Genomic DNA, 18,683 nt, shown 5'->3' with positions numbered 1-18,683 from the left:
AGAAATCAGCAAAAAAAAATGACCGGGAAGGGCTTCATCCGAGCAGTTTTTTTTGAACCGTTCAATGAAAACTGCTCGGATGAAGCCCTTCCCGATCATTTTTTTTGTTGATTTCTCGCGGGGACCCTTAAAATCACATTCTGATCACTTTGAGCGGCTCGGATCATCGAAATTCAATCGGGAAGGGGAGTCCCGCATTTTAAAAAAATGCGAGATCCCTTACCGGAACCCGACTGTATATATATATATATATATATATATATATATATATATATATATATATATATAGTCCCTTAAGGGACGTCCTTAACTTAATAAGTTGAGAGTGCCCTAATTGGAAGTTTTGTGTGTGTGCGCGCGCGCGCGCGTGTATAGAGAGTTTAAATTGCAAAATGTAAACAAAACGAAATGGATGAGAGGAATCTAATGTTAAGGTTTCTTCTCTTTAGGACTTGTTTTTATAGGTTAACTTACACTTAAACCTAAAACTTTTCAGTAATAACGTAGACCCCATTCCTTTTAGGATTTTGGATTTGGATTTGTAGGTAATGAGTGTAGAGAGAAATAGAGTAATGATTGGAGAGAGATGGAGAGAAAAATGAGAGTAATGATTTGAGAGAAATAGGATAATGATTAGAATTCAAAATCCAAAACCCAAAAACGAACAAGGCCATAGTTGCTCTCAAAAAAAGTTTTAAAAAAACACTAACAAGTTACACCCCCCCCCCCCCCCCCCTTCGTGTCCCCATACGTGTCCCCGTTGTGTCCCAAAACTGTCCCTGCCATGTCCCCCTAAGAAAATCAACTCAAATAGTTTGACACGCCACATGACATGTTGAACACGTATCTAGCCGTGTTCTCGCTGTTTCCCGATGTCAGACACGGCGATACCTCGACCTCTAGAGGTGTCAGGGCTACATAGCTTCGCATTGATGTTTCCTATTGTTTGATACATAGCCCTTTGATATGGTGCTGCTGACTTTTACTCCTGTGGTCATTTAAATTGAATCTTTGACTTATACTGCATTGGTCGTGTCCTGTTTTGCGAACTCAAAGATTCAAACTGAAAGGATTGACCATAGCTGTAAAAGTAAGTATGTTTTCTATTGATTCCAAATTATAACTATTACTCTTTAGGGCTACTAAACGAACCAAACAACTTGAGCTCGGCTCGAGCTTAGCTTGACTTTTGGCTCATTCAATCTCATTCAAACAAAGTATAAGCCAAGCTCAATCTCTTTTTAGTGTTTACTTTTTAAGCCAAGCCTAAGCATATGGTTGTTTGGCTTGATATGATCGACGTGGGGTTGTTTGTAAATATTGCAAAGATAGGGATAAATCAATATCTATCCCAAATATGTAAGATCTTTCATTCTATTTAGCATTTATATCTTTTCACCAATCATTAGCACAGTGAAAAGGCTGAACATATAATATTTTATGTAGCTGTATAGCGTTTTCCCGCCAACTTTTGTTATTTTGAAAGGTCAACAAGCCTAAGCTCAGGCTTGATAGCTCAAATTTTATGAATTTAAGCTAGACTTGAAAGCTCGAGATTGACTTGCATATTTCACAAGCCAAGTCAAGCTTATTGCAATCACATAACTTCAAATGTGAGCCAAGCTTGAACAATTAGTCTTAAAAAATTTTAAGTTCAAGACGAGCTTGAACACAGGTAAAAAGGAGTTGAGCCAAGCCTAAGCAACAATGTATTTGACATGTTTAGCTTGATTAGCACCCCTAATACTCCTCAGGTTCCTATTTTGCTGGTCCATTATTCTACTTTTTTGTGTCCCAAAATGTCTGTCCAATTACAGAAGTGATGGTCCCTTAATACATTGGATCCCCCGAAAGTAGATGAACAAAATGAGACGTTGGAATGCATTAATACTATCATATGAGAGTAATATACCCTGACCTTCCACAGAGGGAACTTCACTATTTGACAAAGCTAATGCCTTGTTTTCTTCCCTTTTCAAAAAATTCCCTTTAGATTCCCCCTACTTCCAACATTTCTCTCTCTATCTCTCTCCACTTATTACCCCTACTATTTTTCAAAAAAAAATTCAAACACCAATCCAAACAACCCATAAATCATCCCAATATCGTCAAGCTCTTGGGTTTTCTACAAATGAAGATAGGTTGTGTCTTATCTACGAATTTAGGAAGCATCTCTCATTGCACATTAACTTGGAAGCTAATCTTGCTTAACAATACATTCTTTCTTAGTTTGGGCTACCTAAAACTTTTCTTTTTTTTTTTTTTGAGTCAAAAGTTTTACTTTCCGATTCGTCTCAACAAGAGAAATCTAAAGAGCAAAAAAACACGAACCAATTTTGAAAATAGTTCACCAAAGACAAAAAAAAAAAAAGCCCAAAACATGAGCTTATTTTGACTAATGTTGGGTCTTTTCTGAACTTCTATAAATTCGGTCCCTTAAATTTTGATTGGAAATTAAAAACGTTCACTAAGGACAAAAAAAAATGCTCAAAAAAAGAAGAAAAAAGCTCACTTCTTAGTCATCCGAAACCAATGCTATATTATGCTCGAAGTTTAAGAAGAATAAAGTTGCTTAAATTTGACAAGCCTTTTTCCATCCAATATTATCAATTCGTTCTCTATCGGCCAAACCAGTGACAAAATCCAAATTAATTAAAAAACTAACCCTTAATACACTTATATACTTTGCTGATTACACCACAGCCATATCATAGTTATTATTTAGAATCAAGCATCTTGAATATAGTGTTCAATCATGCAAAGCACACATGTACTGAAAAGATGAACAACTAATATAAGTAGTAAGAATACAAGACATATCATTTGCGTTCATATAACTCTATGATAGCAAAGCAGTAGAAATACTTGTGCTGGAGTCAACAAGGAACATGAACCAGCTGCTTTCTGTGTACAAAATTCATGTCAAAGCATAGTTCTTGCTTATAGATTTAGCTTTGACTAGATATACAGCATTTTTCCGAAGTGATTGGATAAAGAAAACTATTACCAGTTATATTCAAGTTTCAGACTTGGTAGCAGGAAGCTCACAGCAAACTAGATAATTTTTTTTTTTAACGGCAAACTAGATAATTCTTATAGGAAGCTCACAAGGGGTCTATCTTTCTCTTGTTTCTTCTCTGGTGGACTTCTTGTTCCACTCTTCTGTACGTGATATTACTTTTCTCGCCAATCACTAAAACAAAAGACCTTATAACTAGCTCCACCAATTAGACACCTTGAGAATGAGGTATGATACGTCTGGTCATAAGTTAAAGCATATACTTCCAAAAATTAATTGAGCTATATGGATACAAGAACGAATAAGACAGGTAGTTAAAGACAACATTAGTACGCCATTGTTTTTAAGACATTTGTGTTCAAATCAAATTAAAAAAACACATAATTGGAAAAAAGTAAAATTTCGAGTTGGATTAAGACATTGTTGTTAACTATATACACCTGAGAGGAAACATTGAGGTAAGCTTACCTTATATTTTCCTGGCTTTAAGCAGCCTATTCGATAGTCGAAATAGCTGTTATTCCAATGGAAATTAAAGACGAACACCAAGTTCCCTCGTTCAAAAACAATCATTCTATCTCCTTCATCCTTCCGTGATATATATTGGTGCTCTGACGTCATGAACTGCACCAACAACTTAATCATCTTATAATCTTCATTTGTTTAGATCTTAAAAATTAAGACATCCCATTCGTAAACAAATTACTGTAGCGTAACAACATAATGTGCACAGTTATCTGTCAGCAGTGTGCTTCCATCATTCAACTCAAAATACATCAATGATATTAGTGCAAACTTTTGAAATGTGAATTTTTTTCTTGGCCCATTCATAGATGACATTATGGAGAGAGAGAGAGAGAATGTGAATTTTTTTCTTGGCCCATTCATAGATGACATTATGGAGAGAGAGAGAGAGAGAATGGAAAAGCAGAAGGTGAGGAACTTAGTGTTCTCCTCCTCATCCACTAGTACTATTAATTAGATGAGCACAAAGACAGAAAAAAAACACGTGAGAAATACAACATAACATAATAGAGCATGGGGATCATCGGTCAAACATAAGCTTTATACAAATAGGAGGGGCCCTGCTCATTCTACAGCAACAGTCGATTTATAGTCTTATGGTAATTCTAATAAATCACTAAAACCTTGTAGAACTTTCCCAGCCATCATAAACCCAATAGAGCCCAAAATCCTATTGAGGCTGCTATTAATTTCTAATACACAAGGCTCTTAAAAATAATGCCTCACTTAAAAGTATTAACAAACTTATTATCTTCTCGGGGTCCCATATAAAATTGAAAAGAATAAAAACATAGAGGAAATGTTTTAATTTCTTTCGAGAAAGATACTAATAAGTGCCAAAATATATTTTGGCCCTCAAAACTACATTTATTAGTCATTCTGACGTAGGACAAGATCGTAGGATTTTTTATATTTTGGAAACCTTTATTTAGGAACATTATTATTATGAAATTATATTTGTGCTGCCTGTTTTGCACGTGTCTTATTTTTCTAATTCCTAGTTCTTGTAGGATTTATTATTCCCTTGGAGATTTTATTTTCCTTTTTATTATGGTCTTGGTCTAAGTAGCACGGATACGGACACGGACACGGAACACGGCAATTCTAAAAAAATCGAAATACGGACACGGCGGGGGACACGCCACGTGTATATATAAATATAATATATATATATATATGATTTATTTATTTATATTTTTTTTCCTTTTTCCATGCTTACATTGCAATCTGTAAATAGTGAACAACTTAACAGTTAACATTCATATTTTGCCATAAATACTAACCATTAGTAGTTTTAACATAATAGATTAGATGCATACATCGTAACATCGGTCCATTAAAGCAAAACAAAACATCCATAGTCATAGATTTAATACAACCCAATCAAAAGAGAAAACATCCATAGTTCAATAAACTAAACAGCCACGTGTCCAAATATCAATTAGACCCAACTTCTATCACTTCTTCATCGCTATTGGCTTGGTCACCATCTCCATCGTCCGTGAAGACTACAACCTCCATTTCGGGTTCATCAAGTGAGAGGTTTGCAACCTCAAGCATCCCAACATCATCAAGTGAGCCAAATTGGTCTCCCGCAATATCCCACATCTTAGTTACCCCATTACAATAGGTTACTATGAATATACACCAAGTCCTCCGCCCGTTGAGGGGTCATTTTGTTCCTTCTCAATGAATGGATGAAGGAGTATGTACTCCAATTTCTCTCACAACATGAAGAAGAAGAAGGTTGAGTGAGAATCTTCAATGCCAAAGTTTGAAGAATCGGGGCGGATGCACCATGAATTACCCACCAACTATGAGGATCCATATTATATCTATCTTCAATAGAATCAACATCGGAAAATGACCCCTCCTTAGTTGAGAACTTGGCATACTCCATATTGGCTTTGGTACGCTCCATGGAATCATTTAAGTACCTTTTCAAGCATTTTTTTTCTCTCATTCGTGACCTCTTCATCCTTGTGTAGAGGAACTCGCTTTGGATCCTCTTCAAGCCATATGTCACTATAATACCTACATAATAAAGTAAATAATTAACTAAGAGGTGTTTGCACTAAAGACTTAGCAAAAATGGTAAATTATGTTGTAAACTTGTAATTACCTTGGATTTAGAGCATGTGCCAAGCAATGAAGTGGTGTATTGTTGTTCCACCTATCCACTAGAATTTTATGAACAACATCATAAAATTCGCTCTCATCTTCCAAACGCTTATCTTCGTGCTTGTAAATGACACACTTCACTTTCTCAATCATATTATCCCACATGTCGTAAATCAAGTGAAGAGTAGGCTTATCCGTGTCACATTCTCTAAGCATGTCATAAATAGGTGCCGTAAATGATAGAATGTAGTCCACCTTATCCCACCATTTCTCATTCAACAAAGTCTCCCTCACAAATGAAGCCCCTTGCTCCTCCCTATGAGAATTCCATTGAGTACTAATTACCATCGATTGAAGACCTTGCTTGATGAGCTTAAACCTCCTAAGCATTACAATGGATGAAGCAAAGCGAGTCTCGGCAACCGAAAGCAACTTCAAAGAAACAAACTCATTAAAAATAGCCAATCTCATCGAGTGATTCATTATGAAATTCTTGATGCAACTTGCATCACCAACGACAATAGTAATCCAACTACACTCATCATACATAAGTGAGTTATTCTCAATGTTTTTCGCAGCACAAATGTTCTTCAAGGCAAGATTTAGAGTGTGCACTACACAAGGAGTCCAAAAGATGTGAGGCTATTGGGCTTCAATTATTTGTCCCGCCGCCTTACAATTTGCAGCATTGTCTGTAACAATTTGAACCACATTCTTAGGCCCAACCTCAATAACTACCTCCTTCATCAATGAAGCAATGAAATGTTTATCCTTTATTTCCCCCTCACAATTAACAGTCTTAAGAAACATAGGTGCACCTCCGGTGACTGCCATAAAGTTAATTAAAGACCTTCTTTGAGAATCACTCCAACCATCACTTGCAATCGTCAAGCCCTTCTCTTTCCATGTCCCTTTAATAGGATCTAACAACCGTTCAATATTCGCCCTTTCCCTTTGAAGCAATCTAGTTCTCAACAAGTTGTACCCCGGTGGTATATATCCCGGTATGCTATGATTCGCAGCATACATGTAGGAACTAACATAGTGTGGATTTCTTGCCAAGTTGAAAGGCAATCCCCCGGAGTAAAACATTCGAGCAATTTCGCTATGTAAGTGGTCCCGAGCCCCAACATTGAATGCTTTAATGACAGGATTATCACTTTCACTAGTATTTGCCCTCCCCTTTTTCGATCCCAAGCCTCCTTGTGTTTCATTGAAACTTGTGCTCGTAAGAGAGGCACTAGAAGGAGGCAATGGAACTTTCTTCGATTGGGATTGTTCCGCTTTTGCTTTCTCTTCTTCAATCAATTTATGAAATTTTGCAACTTCTGGACTTGTTACAACCTCACAAGCCGCTACCACTTCTCCGGTAACTTTCAACAAATGAGCTTTCACCCTTGTATATGAACCATTTTTTGTCACACCACAATAATTGCACTTCCATTTGAAATTTCCTCCTTTTCCACCAAATTTATCCAATTTAGTTACAAATTGCCAAAGTACTGATCCCTCCACAGTTTTGGGTGCACTACTAGCACCCGTTGAGGAAGACATGCCCTATATGATTAATGTATGAGATTAACATGGTTCAAATAAATAAAAAAGTATGCATGTCAGTTATACATATATATATACACACAAATATACACGCATAAATATACAGAGAGTCAGAGACACATAGAGAGAGACAGAGAGAGAGACAGCGAGGAACGAGAGACAGAGAGAGAGGAACGAGAGACAGAGAGGAACAAGCGAGAGAGAGAGGAACGAGCAAGAGAGAGAGACAGACATACTCTCGAGAGAGAGAGGAGTCGATTCTGAGAGCTTCTCGTCAGTCGTTGTCTAGGGCTTGAAAATTTGAAAGAGCAATGAGTAAGGGAAACAGTCGATGTAATATATAACTTTTAAAGGTATAATTACAGTTTAACCCAAAAGTTTTGAATTATTTCATTTTAACCCTCAATTTTTAAAAAAAATTCATTTTGACCCCCAGCCGTGTCCCCGCTGTGTCCCCTGTCAAAAAATAATATAAAATATTGGACACGCCACGTGGCGTGTCCAATACGTATTTAGGCGTGTCCCTGCCGTGTCCCAGTGTCCAATACATGAGTACGGCGCCCTTTTGAAGTGTCAGTGCTTCCTAGGTCTTGGTTTCCAAGTAATTGTTTAGCTTGGTCTCCACCCTAAGTGGTTACCTTATTGTTAGGACTCCTATTAGTATAAATAGGGGTGTAAGTTATTCAATTATTAACTTTTAATCAATAATATTACAGAGATTTTCTCTTTCTTTCTTGTGCGCAAGATTTACTCGTTGCGACGAGTTGTTTATCTTGTTTGGACTAGTACACTAACTAGTCTCTCATGAATTCCGGTGCGTCAAGTGGTATCAGAGCACGACTTTGCCTGGTTCGATGACACCAAACACGGTTGAAGACACACCCATTGACGTTGGTCGTGGGAAAGGATTTAACAGAACTCGCACCAAGGGATTTGCTCATGGTCAATCTGTTAAGCACAAAGTTGATAGGAACTGCGTCGAGGGATTTGCTCACAACCAACCTATTAACCAAAACGTCTCCGAAGGATATTCTTATTACCAACTGGACAGTGAGGATGAATCTATAAAGACGAGTTACCTGAGGATTATTATGGATGTCAGTCGAAGAAGCGACATTCAAGGTCTGGAGAATTTTATCGCATAGATGACGACTTTTTAACTTTTCAGGTAGAACCAATAATTCCTATTTTTCAAGGGTATTGCCATCCTGAGAATTTTATTTATTAGTTTTGTAAAATAGATAAATTCTTTGAGTTCTACATGGATATTCCTGAAGAGAAGGAGGTCAAATATGCAGCTCATAAATTTTATGGCTATGTTTCTATGTGGTGGGAACGATTGCAGTCCAATACATTGCGACAATATAAACAACCCATTAGGACATGGGTCAGGATGAGACGATTGATGAGTGATAGATTTCTTCAATCAAATCGTGGACAGGAGTTGTATCAAGAATACCGAAGAAAACTTGAGTCAAAACAATTGTTCCGAGATAATTTTGATTTGCAATATAGCTTTGTTACTGCTGATACAAATTATTCAAGAAACATGCCAACGAGTTTGACTCAGTTAAGCTCCGGAGGTCCAAAAAAGAATCAAGTTCCTTCAAGTTCCAGTCAATCGTTTCACAATTATTATGATGGATATGAGGTCGCAGAAGAGGAAGGAGATCAGGTTGAATGTGATGCTGATAAAGATGTTAAAGATGTCATAATGGAAGTTGATAGTGAGAAAAGTAACACTGATGTTAGTGAGAAATATAAAATTGATATCGATGTTGGTGATCAAGTTGTTGAGGACCAAAACAGTTTTCTATTGGAGATGGTTGATACTAATATTTGTGTTGAGGAGGAGGGTCTCGCCATCAATACAGGGGTGTCGAATGAAATACCTTCAAAAGGATTGTCTAACAATCAATTTGAAGCGTATATCCAAACGATGGATTCACAACATAATTGCATCTTTGATAGGGCTAAAGTTGCTTTTGTCGATTTTCTTGGAGTGGAACAGTTTGAATGGATTCCCAATGTTCATCTAGTGAATCTTGTCAACAAGGTGAAACATGAAAAGAAAAGATTATTGCATGAAAACTTTTCTTTGACAAATTTTTGGAGAAGAAGTTGAAATATTCCATATTTCGTCGATGTTGTCAACTTGCAACCTATTGGAAGATGGGATATGAATATTTTGAAGGTCAAGCAGAGTGGAGCACATTGTTGAAGTTCGTCTTCGAGAAAATTAATTTGAAGTACAAAATTGATGCAGACAAGTGCCAACGTGTGAAGTTTCGAACAACGAGAACTCGAGGTCGAGTTCTTTTGAAAGAAGAGGAGACTGATGTAGGACAAGATCGTAGGATTTTTTATATTTTGGAAACATTTATTTAGGAACAATATTATTATGAAATTATATTTGTGCTGCCTGTTTTGCACATGTCTTATTTTTCTAATTCCTAGTTTTTGTAGGATTTATTATTCCCTTGGAGATTTTATTTTCCTCTTTATTATGGTCTTGGTTTCCAAGTAATTGTTTTGCTTGGTCTCCACTTTAAGTAGTTACCTTATTGTTAGGACTCCTATTAATAGGGGCGTAAGTTATTCAATTAACTTTTAATCAATAATATTACAGAGATTTTCTCTTTCTTTCTTGTGCGCAAGATTTGCTCGTTGCGACGAGTTGTTTATCTCGTTTGGACTAGCACGCTAACTAGTCTCTCGTGAATTCCGCTGCGTCACATTCAATTTTGTTAATTGATATTTATTTCGTCGTTTATGTGTTCATAGGTTGTTCAAGCTCATTATCCAAGATTTTGGGTAAAAACAAGAGTTTAAAGAAGTTCGTGACCAAAGTATGGAGTTTATTAAAGATGGGTTGCCAATTAATTATTATACAAAGACCAAGGGCCCTTTATGGAATTAAAGCACCAAACCCTACTATTTAAGCAAAAGTTGCTACTGACTTCGGCAGTCAGTGTTTGGTCCGTGGACGAATAGCATCAAAGGTAGCCACAAGGACCAACTCATGATCAGCTAAATCCTCTTCTAGGGTGTAGATGAAGCTCACATTCTGAGTAATTGTATTTATGTTTTGATTTAGGGTTCTATTATTCGAATCGTGGTTGTATGACTTTTAAGGATTTATTTACGATATTAATTATTTCCGTCATATCTTGTGTATGAATTCCTAGGTCATATACACGTTCATACAATGGTTCTTAATTGTTTTATGATAACTGAGTAAGATGAGTTATTCTCCGTAAGACGCACCGAGCTATTAGACGATCCGTGCCATAGAGACGGATTGTACTAGTAAGACGGTTCATGATAGGCGGCAATACCCCATGCTATTGGGTGATTCATAGAAATCTTTTGGCAATATCATGAAGGCCCGCAAACCCAATGATATTCAGATTGATTCTAGTAATTAACCTTTATCATCGCATAAATATTGTTCCAACAGGTCGAGTGGATTCGAAACCCTAAATTTTTTCTCTCATAAACTCTCTCTCTCACTTTGTATTGCTTATTTTTATTCAGCTTTAAATATTTTAGAAATCAAACAATCAAATCTCTTTCCGAATTAATTTAGATATTGATTGAAGCAATCACAACTTAGCCTTCGTAATCCCTGAGGATGATACTCGGAGTACTTGCCACTATTCCTCTGAGTAGTAGTAATTATACTGCTTTAAATTATATTTTGGTCCGAAAATGACACGATCAGATACCCAATCAACAAGGCCCCTTCTTCCCCCTAAGAGTAATCCTCCCCCTCCACTCCTGCGTGAAGAGGTTCCAAGCATTCAAAAGAGGAATCCTTAAGTGGAACAATTGTTGGGCTCATTTCTAGAAGCTTAAATTTTTTGGGACAATTGGTAAATTAACGGGGGATAAGAGCTCGGAGGTCTCTTCGTTTGCATTTGATTACCCTCTTGCATTCTACTACTTCCTTTTGCACTTTCTTCTGGTCAATGTATGTCTGTTTGCATCTTCACACGCAGGACAGCATTGAATAGGTGGGATGACGTTGGATAGCTTGATATACACGGTTGCGCTCCCTAATGTTTCTAACAGCTTAAGTTTGGGGACAACTGGATCCCTAGGATCTTTAAGAGTTTGGAGTAGAGGACGTCTTCCAAATTTTAACATCCAGTCCAATATTTCATATCATTTCGTCTCCAACATTTAGCAACATTATGAGCAAAATCAACAAGATCACACATTTTGCAACATTATGAGCAAAATCAACAAGATCACAAAGTTGAATAGGCTGATAACAACTATTGGATCATTTCTTATGAGCTTAACCATTTGGACTACTTGATCATCTAACATTGTATCACAACTTAGATTGGCACAATTTTACATGAATGGCGTGGACCCTTTTCCTAACAACTTAATTGGGACAATTGGTGACTTACTAATTTCCATTCAAGGGTAGGTGGTATGTGAGGAGGACTTCTTTCCAATTTCAACATTCAGTTCAAATTATCATAACTAATCATATCTGCAACATTTTGTAGCACAGAGAAAATTTTACTATCTATCTATCTTGGATAGGGTGATTTAAATTGTTGGACAATTTCTAATTAGCTTAAACTTTTAGACTGATTGATCATCTAATGCGGTTTGATGACTTAGGTTGGCAAAGAACTTGGGTTCAAATCTCCATTTCCACTTGTTCCCAGAATTGGTTATCCACAACTTAGAAGTATCAAATTCATAAAACAAAAAACCAGTAGAGGACTATTGACATTGTTAAGAAAATAGATGTATGTCTCGCTTTGTGGAAGCAACTTCACTTGGTTTGGCACTCAAGAAAATAGATGTATGTCTCGCATTGATCGGTTTTTGTTCTCTTGTTCTTGGGAGGAGCATTTTTCGAACGTGGCTCAGTTTTCTCCTCCAAGGCCCATCTCGGAACACATTCCTATTTTGTTAGATAGTGGGGGAATTTGTCAAGGTAGCACTCCCTTCAGATTTGAAAATATGTGGCTCTCATCAGAGGGGTTCGTGGACAGGTGAGTGAGTGGTGGGGTAACTATTCTATTTTGGGAACACCGAGTTATGTTTTGGCAAAGAAGTTGAAATTGCTGAAAGAGGACTTGCGCAAATGGAATTCTAAGGTCTTTGGGAGGTTGGAGTTCCAAAAAGCCAAGGCTATTGGTGATATTCAACATTGGGATGGGGAGGAACAGATTCGGGTACTAACGGAGGGGGAGAAGGTTCAAAGAAACTATGTTAAAGAAGAGTTTGGAAAGATTGCGAAGTTCGAAGAGATTAGTTGGAGACAAAAGTCTAGAAATTTGTGGCTAAAAGAGGTAGAAAAGAATACCGTTTCTTTCATAGGATGGCAAATTGTAATCGGAGGAACAATTTCCTTGGGATAATCAAAATAGGAGATAGTATTTTTGAAAGGGATGAGGAGGTAAGAACTGGAATTGCTAATTTCTATAAGGGTTTGTTTATGGAGACAGGAGCGAGTCGTTCGCGTGTTGATGATATGAATTTTGATGCTATTTCGGTAGATAAGGCGTTATGGTTGGAAAGACCATTTGATGAGGTAGAAGTAGTGGCAGCCCTAAAGCTTTTCAATGGAGAAAAGGCGCCTGGCCCCGATGGTATGTCGTTGGCATATTTACAACATTGTTGGGGTGTGGTGAGGGGGGAAGTGATGGGAATGTTCCAGCACTTCTAGATGTATGGGGAGTTTGAAAAAAGTTTGAACGCTTCTTTTGTGGCTTTGATTCCAAAAAAGGAAGGAGCGGAGGACATCCGGGATTTCAGACCAATCAGTCTTTTAGGGGGAGCTTACAAGTTGTTAGCCAAAGTGTTGGCGATCCGGTTGAAGAAGGTGGGGAAAGCCGTTTCAGTTAAAATGTCAGTTTTGGTGAATGGGACTCCAGCTGGGTTCTTTCAAACGTCTCGAGGGATTCGCCAGGGTGTTCCTCTTTCCTCTCTCCTTTTCATTCTAGTCATGGAGGTGTTCAGTCGGTTGATTCATAAAGCTTTGCAAGGAAGTTTTTTACATGGTTTTGAGGTGGGATGTGAGGATGGGTTGGGGCTGATGGTGTCGCACATTCTATATGCTGACGATACTCTGGTATTTTGCGATGCAGATTCGACACAAGTGGGTTATCTAAGGTGTGTCCTTTGCTTTGAGGAGGTGTCCAGTCTGAAAGCAAATTTGGGAAAGTCGGAGATGATTTCAGTAGGATCGGTGGAGGATATTGATGCTCTTGCTCAAGTTTTGGGTTGCAGGGTGGCGTCATTACCAGCATCGTATTTGGGTCTGCCATTGGGCTCATCCTTCAAATCTAAGCAAGCTTGCGATTCAGTTGTGGAAAGATTTCAAAAGAGAAGAGCCAACATATTCCAAAAGGAGGTAGATTGACCTTAATCAATAGTAAGCTCTCAAGTTTACCCACTTATTTCATGTCTCTGTTCATCATTCCAGTTTCGGTTGCTAAGAGACTAGAGAAGATTCAAATAGATTTTCTTTGGGGAGGAGTGGGAAAAGAGTTTAAGTACCATTTAGTTGATTGGGATACGGTTTGTGCTCCCATTAGAAAGGGAGGTTTGGGAGTGAAGAAGCTAAAATTATTCAATCAAGCTTTATTGGGTAAATGGCTTTGGAGATTTGCTTATGAAAGGGAGAGATGGAGGAAGGTGGTGGTCGCAAAGTATGGATGTGGATGGGGGGAGTGGTCTTCCCTCACTATGAGCATGCCCTATGGCATGACACTTTGGAGGGGTATTATGAATGGGTGGGATGCCTTTGCGAAGAATATTCATATGGTGGTTGGCGACAGGAGAAGGGTGAAGTTCTGGGATCACGTGTGGAGTGGGGATGTGAGCCTTCGAGTTTTTTTTTCCGAATATTTATTGTTGGCTTGTGACAAGGAGGCCTCCGTTTCTAATTATCTTCATTTTAGTGATAGAGCTACAGTGTGGGGCATTCAGTTACGGAGGGACATTTGTGATTGGGAGGCAGAGGAATTGATGTCTCTCCTTGCTAGAGTGTATGACACTCGTGGGATAGGAGAAGGGGCATGAGATACGATGGAAGTTGTCTAAATCAGGGTCCTTTCAGGTGAAATCCTACTACCAATCCTTTTGCGGAATTGGTAATCCATCTTTCCCCTGGAAAGCAATATGGAAAACTATGGCACCTTTGAAAGTGAGTTTCTTTGTGTGGTGCGCGGCTCAAGGAAAGATTATTACTTTAGACAATTTGATTTGAAGGCGGAGAATTATTGTTAATTCGTGTTGTATATGCAAAAGGGATGCAGAGGGATGCGGAGACAGTCGATCATCTCCTCATTCATTGTTCGTGGGCATGGGAGCTGCGGTGTTTGGTGCTGGCATGGTTTGGGTTGCAATGGGCTATGCTGAGGAACGTTATGGAACTTTTGATTACTTGGAGAGGTGTTAGAGTTGGGAAGCGTAGACATCGTGTTTGGGCCATGGTTCCTCTTTGCTTGACATGGGTTATTTGGAGAGAGAAATTCAAGATTTTTTGAAGGAATCGAAAATTCGTTGGTTAGACTGAAAATTTTTTTAGTGAATACTTTGTATAGCTGGGAGAAAAGAGAATGTAATCCCTCTACTGATCAGTTTCTGGATTGGATTGCGCTTTTCTTTTCACACGGAGATGTATAGGGCCTTTTTGTTCTCAGCCTCTTTTTGTATACGGGCGGCATTCCCTTAATGCCTTGGTTAATATAATTATTTACTTATAAAAAAAAAAAAACAGTTAAGCATCCAACTCAAAACCAATTGGCAATGAGTGGCGAGGCCGCCCAGGTTTCTACACTACTTTTGGAGGAGATAATTAGCCAATGTGGGACAAACTCCAACACTCTCTTGCATGTGCAATCTCCGACTCACACATGAAGGAGTAAACAAATGATCCATAACACACAACAAACAACGGTGCACTTATGGCACAAATAAGGGGAACAAATTCTCCGAAACCTAGCTCTGATACCCATGTTAAGCATCTGACTCAAAACCAATTGGTAATCAGTTGGAGAGGCCGCCCAAGTTTATATACTAGTTTGGAGGAGATAATTAGCCAATGTGGGACAAACTCCAACAAACATCACAAGATGAAACAAAAGTCATTGAAAATGCAAAAACATACACTGCAGGCTTCTTCAAGATGTTGCATTGCTCGATCGAATTCTTGCATCCCATGATATCGCAAATAATCAGCATCCCCCTGACAATATAGGATTCCAACATGTCAGAAGGCCTATTCTTGTTATGCATGGATCCTAGAGGGTGGTTCTAAACCAAACAAATGAGTCATCCGTGCAACCTTTGAAGGTCTAATGCAGTAGATATGGTTTACAAAATAAATAAAATAAAGAACCTTGTTCTGCATTAGGAAGAATGTTAAAGTGTGAAAATATTCCAATCAGTAAGGCTTTGTTTGGAAAAAAAAAAGCAAGGAAAACTAAAATATTTTCCTTCCCTTTGTTTGGTTTGGAACGAAAGCGAGAAGAAAATAAAAAAACAAAGTTATAAGCACAGTATATTGTCCTTTACATTTCTTCACATTTTCCTTCCTCTTTCTTTTCTTTTCCTTTCCTTTCCCTAAGTTCCAAACAGACCCTAAGCGTACAGTTTTACAACTTGACATTCCATTAAAGTGCTGCCAAATAAAACGTGAATCAGGGGGCTATCTTTGTCTCCTGAAAATTTTGAAGGTAAATGAACATGGGTAAAGAACTACTGCTGTGTTTGCAACTGGTAAAGGAAGAGAATATAAGGGAGGATAAGTAGGAGATATATTATAAGAAAAGCGTTTTGCTTTCCTTTGTTATTTTTCAAAAAAGAATGGGAAGTGGAAAGAAATTACTTAAGGAAAGAAAAGGGAAGTAAGATAAGAAAGAAAGTAACTTCTCACTTCTATTTCTTTTATCCCTCTATCTTTCCAAAATACAAATCAAACGAGGGAAACTTTTATGTTTTCTCTTACCTTGCCTAAGTTCCAAACAAACCCTAAGTGCTACAATATTTCCCAGCTGTTTATTCTTTTTTGTTCTGCTGGGGAAAGGGGAGAGAAAGGGATTGTCAAGAGTATTACTCTGAGATACATATCGACTGATGTTATGAAAAATACAACTCAGCTTCTCTTCTATCACTTCAGATTTTTACAGTAAACCTAGTAATATAAACCCAAAAGCAAACACAATAACATGGCACCGAAGTCATTCTAGGGTAAACTTCTGACGGAACTAAATAAGGTTCTGCTACATCCCGAGTCCCGACAGAATGGGGTAGATAACTTAATGATCTCAACTGCACAGGTACTTACATCAATGTCCTTTGAGCATTTAAAGCACTCATGGGTTGAAATTAATAAGGTTGCCTACCTTACAAAAGCAATGTTTTCTCTATCATTGACAAATTACTGGGCTGAAGGCTTAAACTCTATGTCGTGCATGGATATCATGTGGTTGGCTTGTGGCAGGGTAAAATGGTACTACAGAGTACGTACCAAAACAAGATAAGGAACCCATCATTTTCGGATAAGCAAAGAAAGCCTTAGGTTTGACAAGCCACATTCATGCATATACATGCATAGATATATGCTGTAATTTAATGGTCATTAGGTGATTGCCAACAAAGTCCATGTCGCGAAAACAGGATTTCTGCGCAGGATTCTGTAACCATTGCTAATTAGTTGGGTTAAACCATTCCTTTAGCCAGAAAATTTTAAAAAAAAAACTCAATCATTTCTGTTGAGCTTGTTCTGCATCCGGTTCGTTAACACCTCCCATATTATGATATGAGTCTTGGAGGTCTCACCCTTCATTGTTAATGTTAATTGGCTCTGAGTTGAATGCTTTAAGATGGTATCAACTTATCAAAACCATAAACCCGATGTCCCATCCCATTTAGTTAGCTCTCCACTTATTGCTGGTTTTACTAGTTTTGAGTTGAATGCTATAACAATTAACATTAGCCCCTTTGCATTTACGATATAACAAATTTTGGGGAAGGGCTTAGGATACTTCCAACAAAGAAACCCAGAATACTTGCTGAAAAAAATCTTTTGAAAACTGATAAAATTGGGTACTCAAGCAAAAATTTAGGGGAAAGTTAGAAACAACAATCGGGAAACTACTTGAAAACTAGGTGAAATCTATACGCGATCAATTTATGAGAAATTGGAATAAACAAGTTTTTCTGTTTTTTTTGGAAAATGTTCTAGGTGCATGATTTCAGGAATCTCAACAAGATAATAAATTCTAGGAAACTACAACTTCAGAAAACCTTCTGCAAACATGTCATTAGAAAGGAGACCTACAAGGCTTCAATATTAGTAAACTGCACAGATTAAACAATCTAGCATTATTTGTTTAATGACAAGTAATATCCTAAGTGAAGTCTATGTAACTCCTCAAATATTCAATTACTTTACGTAAGACGATACGACAAAATATTTAACATTATATGCTTATTCTGTTCTTTGTGATGAATTTATTCCAAGTTACTTTCACATGACGATACGACCCAAACAATGTAAATTTCCATGTGTACCAACATGCATCTTCCCCCTTTTGAGCTTAATTTCGAACACCGAACGTAAGTGTGGTAAAAACTTTACAATGATTTCATAGGTCCTAAATCAATTTGAAGTCCATTCTGTGATTTTAAATTGTAGTATCCAGGAAAATGATGAACTTGAGTAAACCAAGCCCATGTGACACAGCTTTTGAATTTATGAAGGACGTCATGAAGTTAAGTAAACGGAATACACTCACAAGATCAAATCTCCGCCGGCATTTATCGTAACTGAAACCATTTCCAGGGACAACTCTGCCATCAGGAAGATGTTGATCGCTTCTTGGAAAATCTATCCACTCTGATAAAAAGCGTTGCAAAGAATTTGCAGTTCATAGCCCACCAAATTTAAGAGCAGTTCAATACATGAGGCAGGAATATAGCTTTAGTTCAAATTAACGACGAATAAAGCAAGAAGCCTGTCCTTACCAGGATGTCCAAATTCATTTCCCATGAAATTCAGGTAACCTTCTCCACCTAATCCCATTGTAATAAGTCTAATCATTTTGTGCAATGCTATTCCACGATCTACCAAGGGTGTCGATGGTCTATCCAAAGCCATGAAGTCATACATATCCTGAAAAGCAGAGGAAACGTAAAACTATAATTTGAACCAATAACATTCATAAACTTGCTTGTCTCACAGATTCTCTAGAACAATAGCATGTATTGTACGTCGTCTTCAATCTCTAATACACGGCTTTAGCAACAAAAGTCTAAACTTCCATTTCACCTCCAGTTGGTTCTGCGAGACAGCTGCCCACGCATTCTTATGAGGAATCAATTATTGAAAACAATAAATGATTTGATGTCCGATCTCCACATATCTATACACTTAAACATACACACATATAAGTATATGCCTAACAGGCACATAAATGAC

General features: G+C 37.7%; 1 protein-coding gene across 2 annotated transcripts in view; it reads right to left on the bottom strand.

The window, feature by feature from the left end:
• LOC131322320 (1,4-alpha-glucan-branching enzyme 2-2, chloroplastic/amyloplastic-like) overlaps window positions 1–18,683 on the bottom strand; it is a 63,446-nt gene that overhangs the window by 5,804 nt on the left and 38,959 nt on the right. For both annotated transcript variants that reach the window (XM_058353607.1, XM_058353608.1), the window contains exons 17-20: window positions 18,230–18,377; window positions 18,001–18,101; window positions 15,369–15,446; window positions 3,488–3,643 (exon numbers count right to left, since the gene is read on the bottom strand). In XM_058353607.1, coding sequence (XP_058209590.1) covers window positions 3,488–3,643; window positions 15,369–15,446; window positions 18,001–18,101; window positions 18,230–18,377 — 483 coding nt within the window. The remainder of the gene's footprint in view (window positions 1–3,487; window positions 3,644–15,368; window positions 15,447–18,000; window positions 18,102–18,229; window positions 18,378–18,683) is intronic.

This window comes from Rhododendron vialii, chromosome 4a (genome assembly GCF_030253575.1).
Source record: "Rhododendron vialii isolate Sample 1 chromosome 4a, ASM3025357v1".
Taxonomy (NCBI): Eukaryota; Viridiplantae; Streptophyta; class Magnoliopsida; order Ericales; family Ericaceae; genus Rhododendron; species Rhododendron vialii.
The sequence above is the reverse complement of the archived record's forward strand: the minus strand, read 5'-3'. Positions and strand labels throughout refer to the sequence as shown.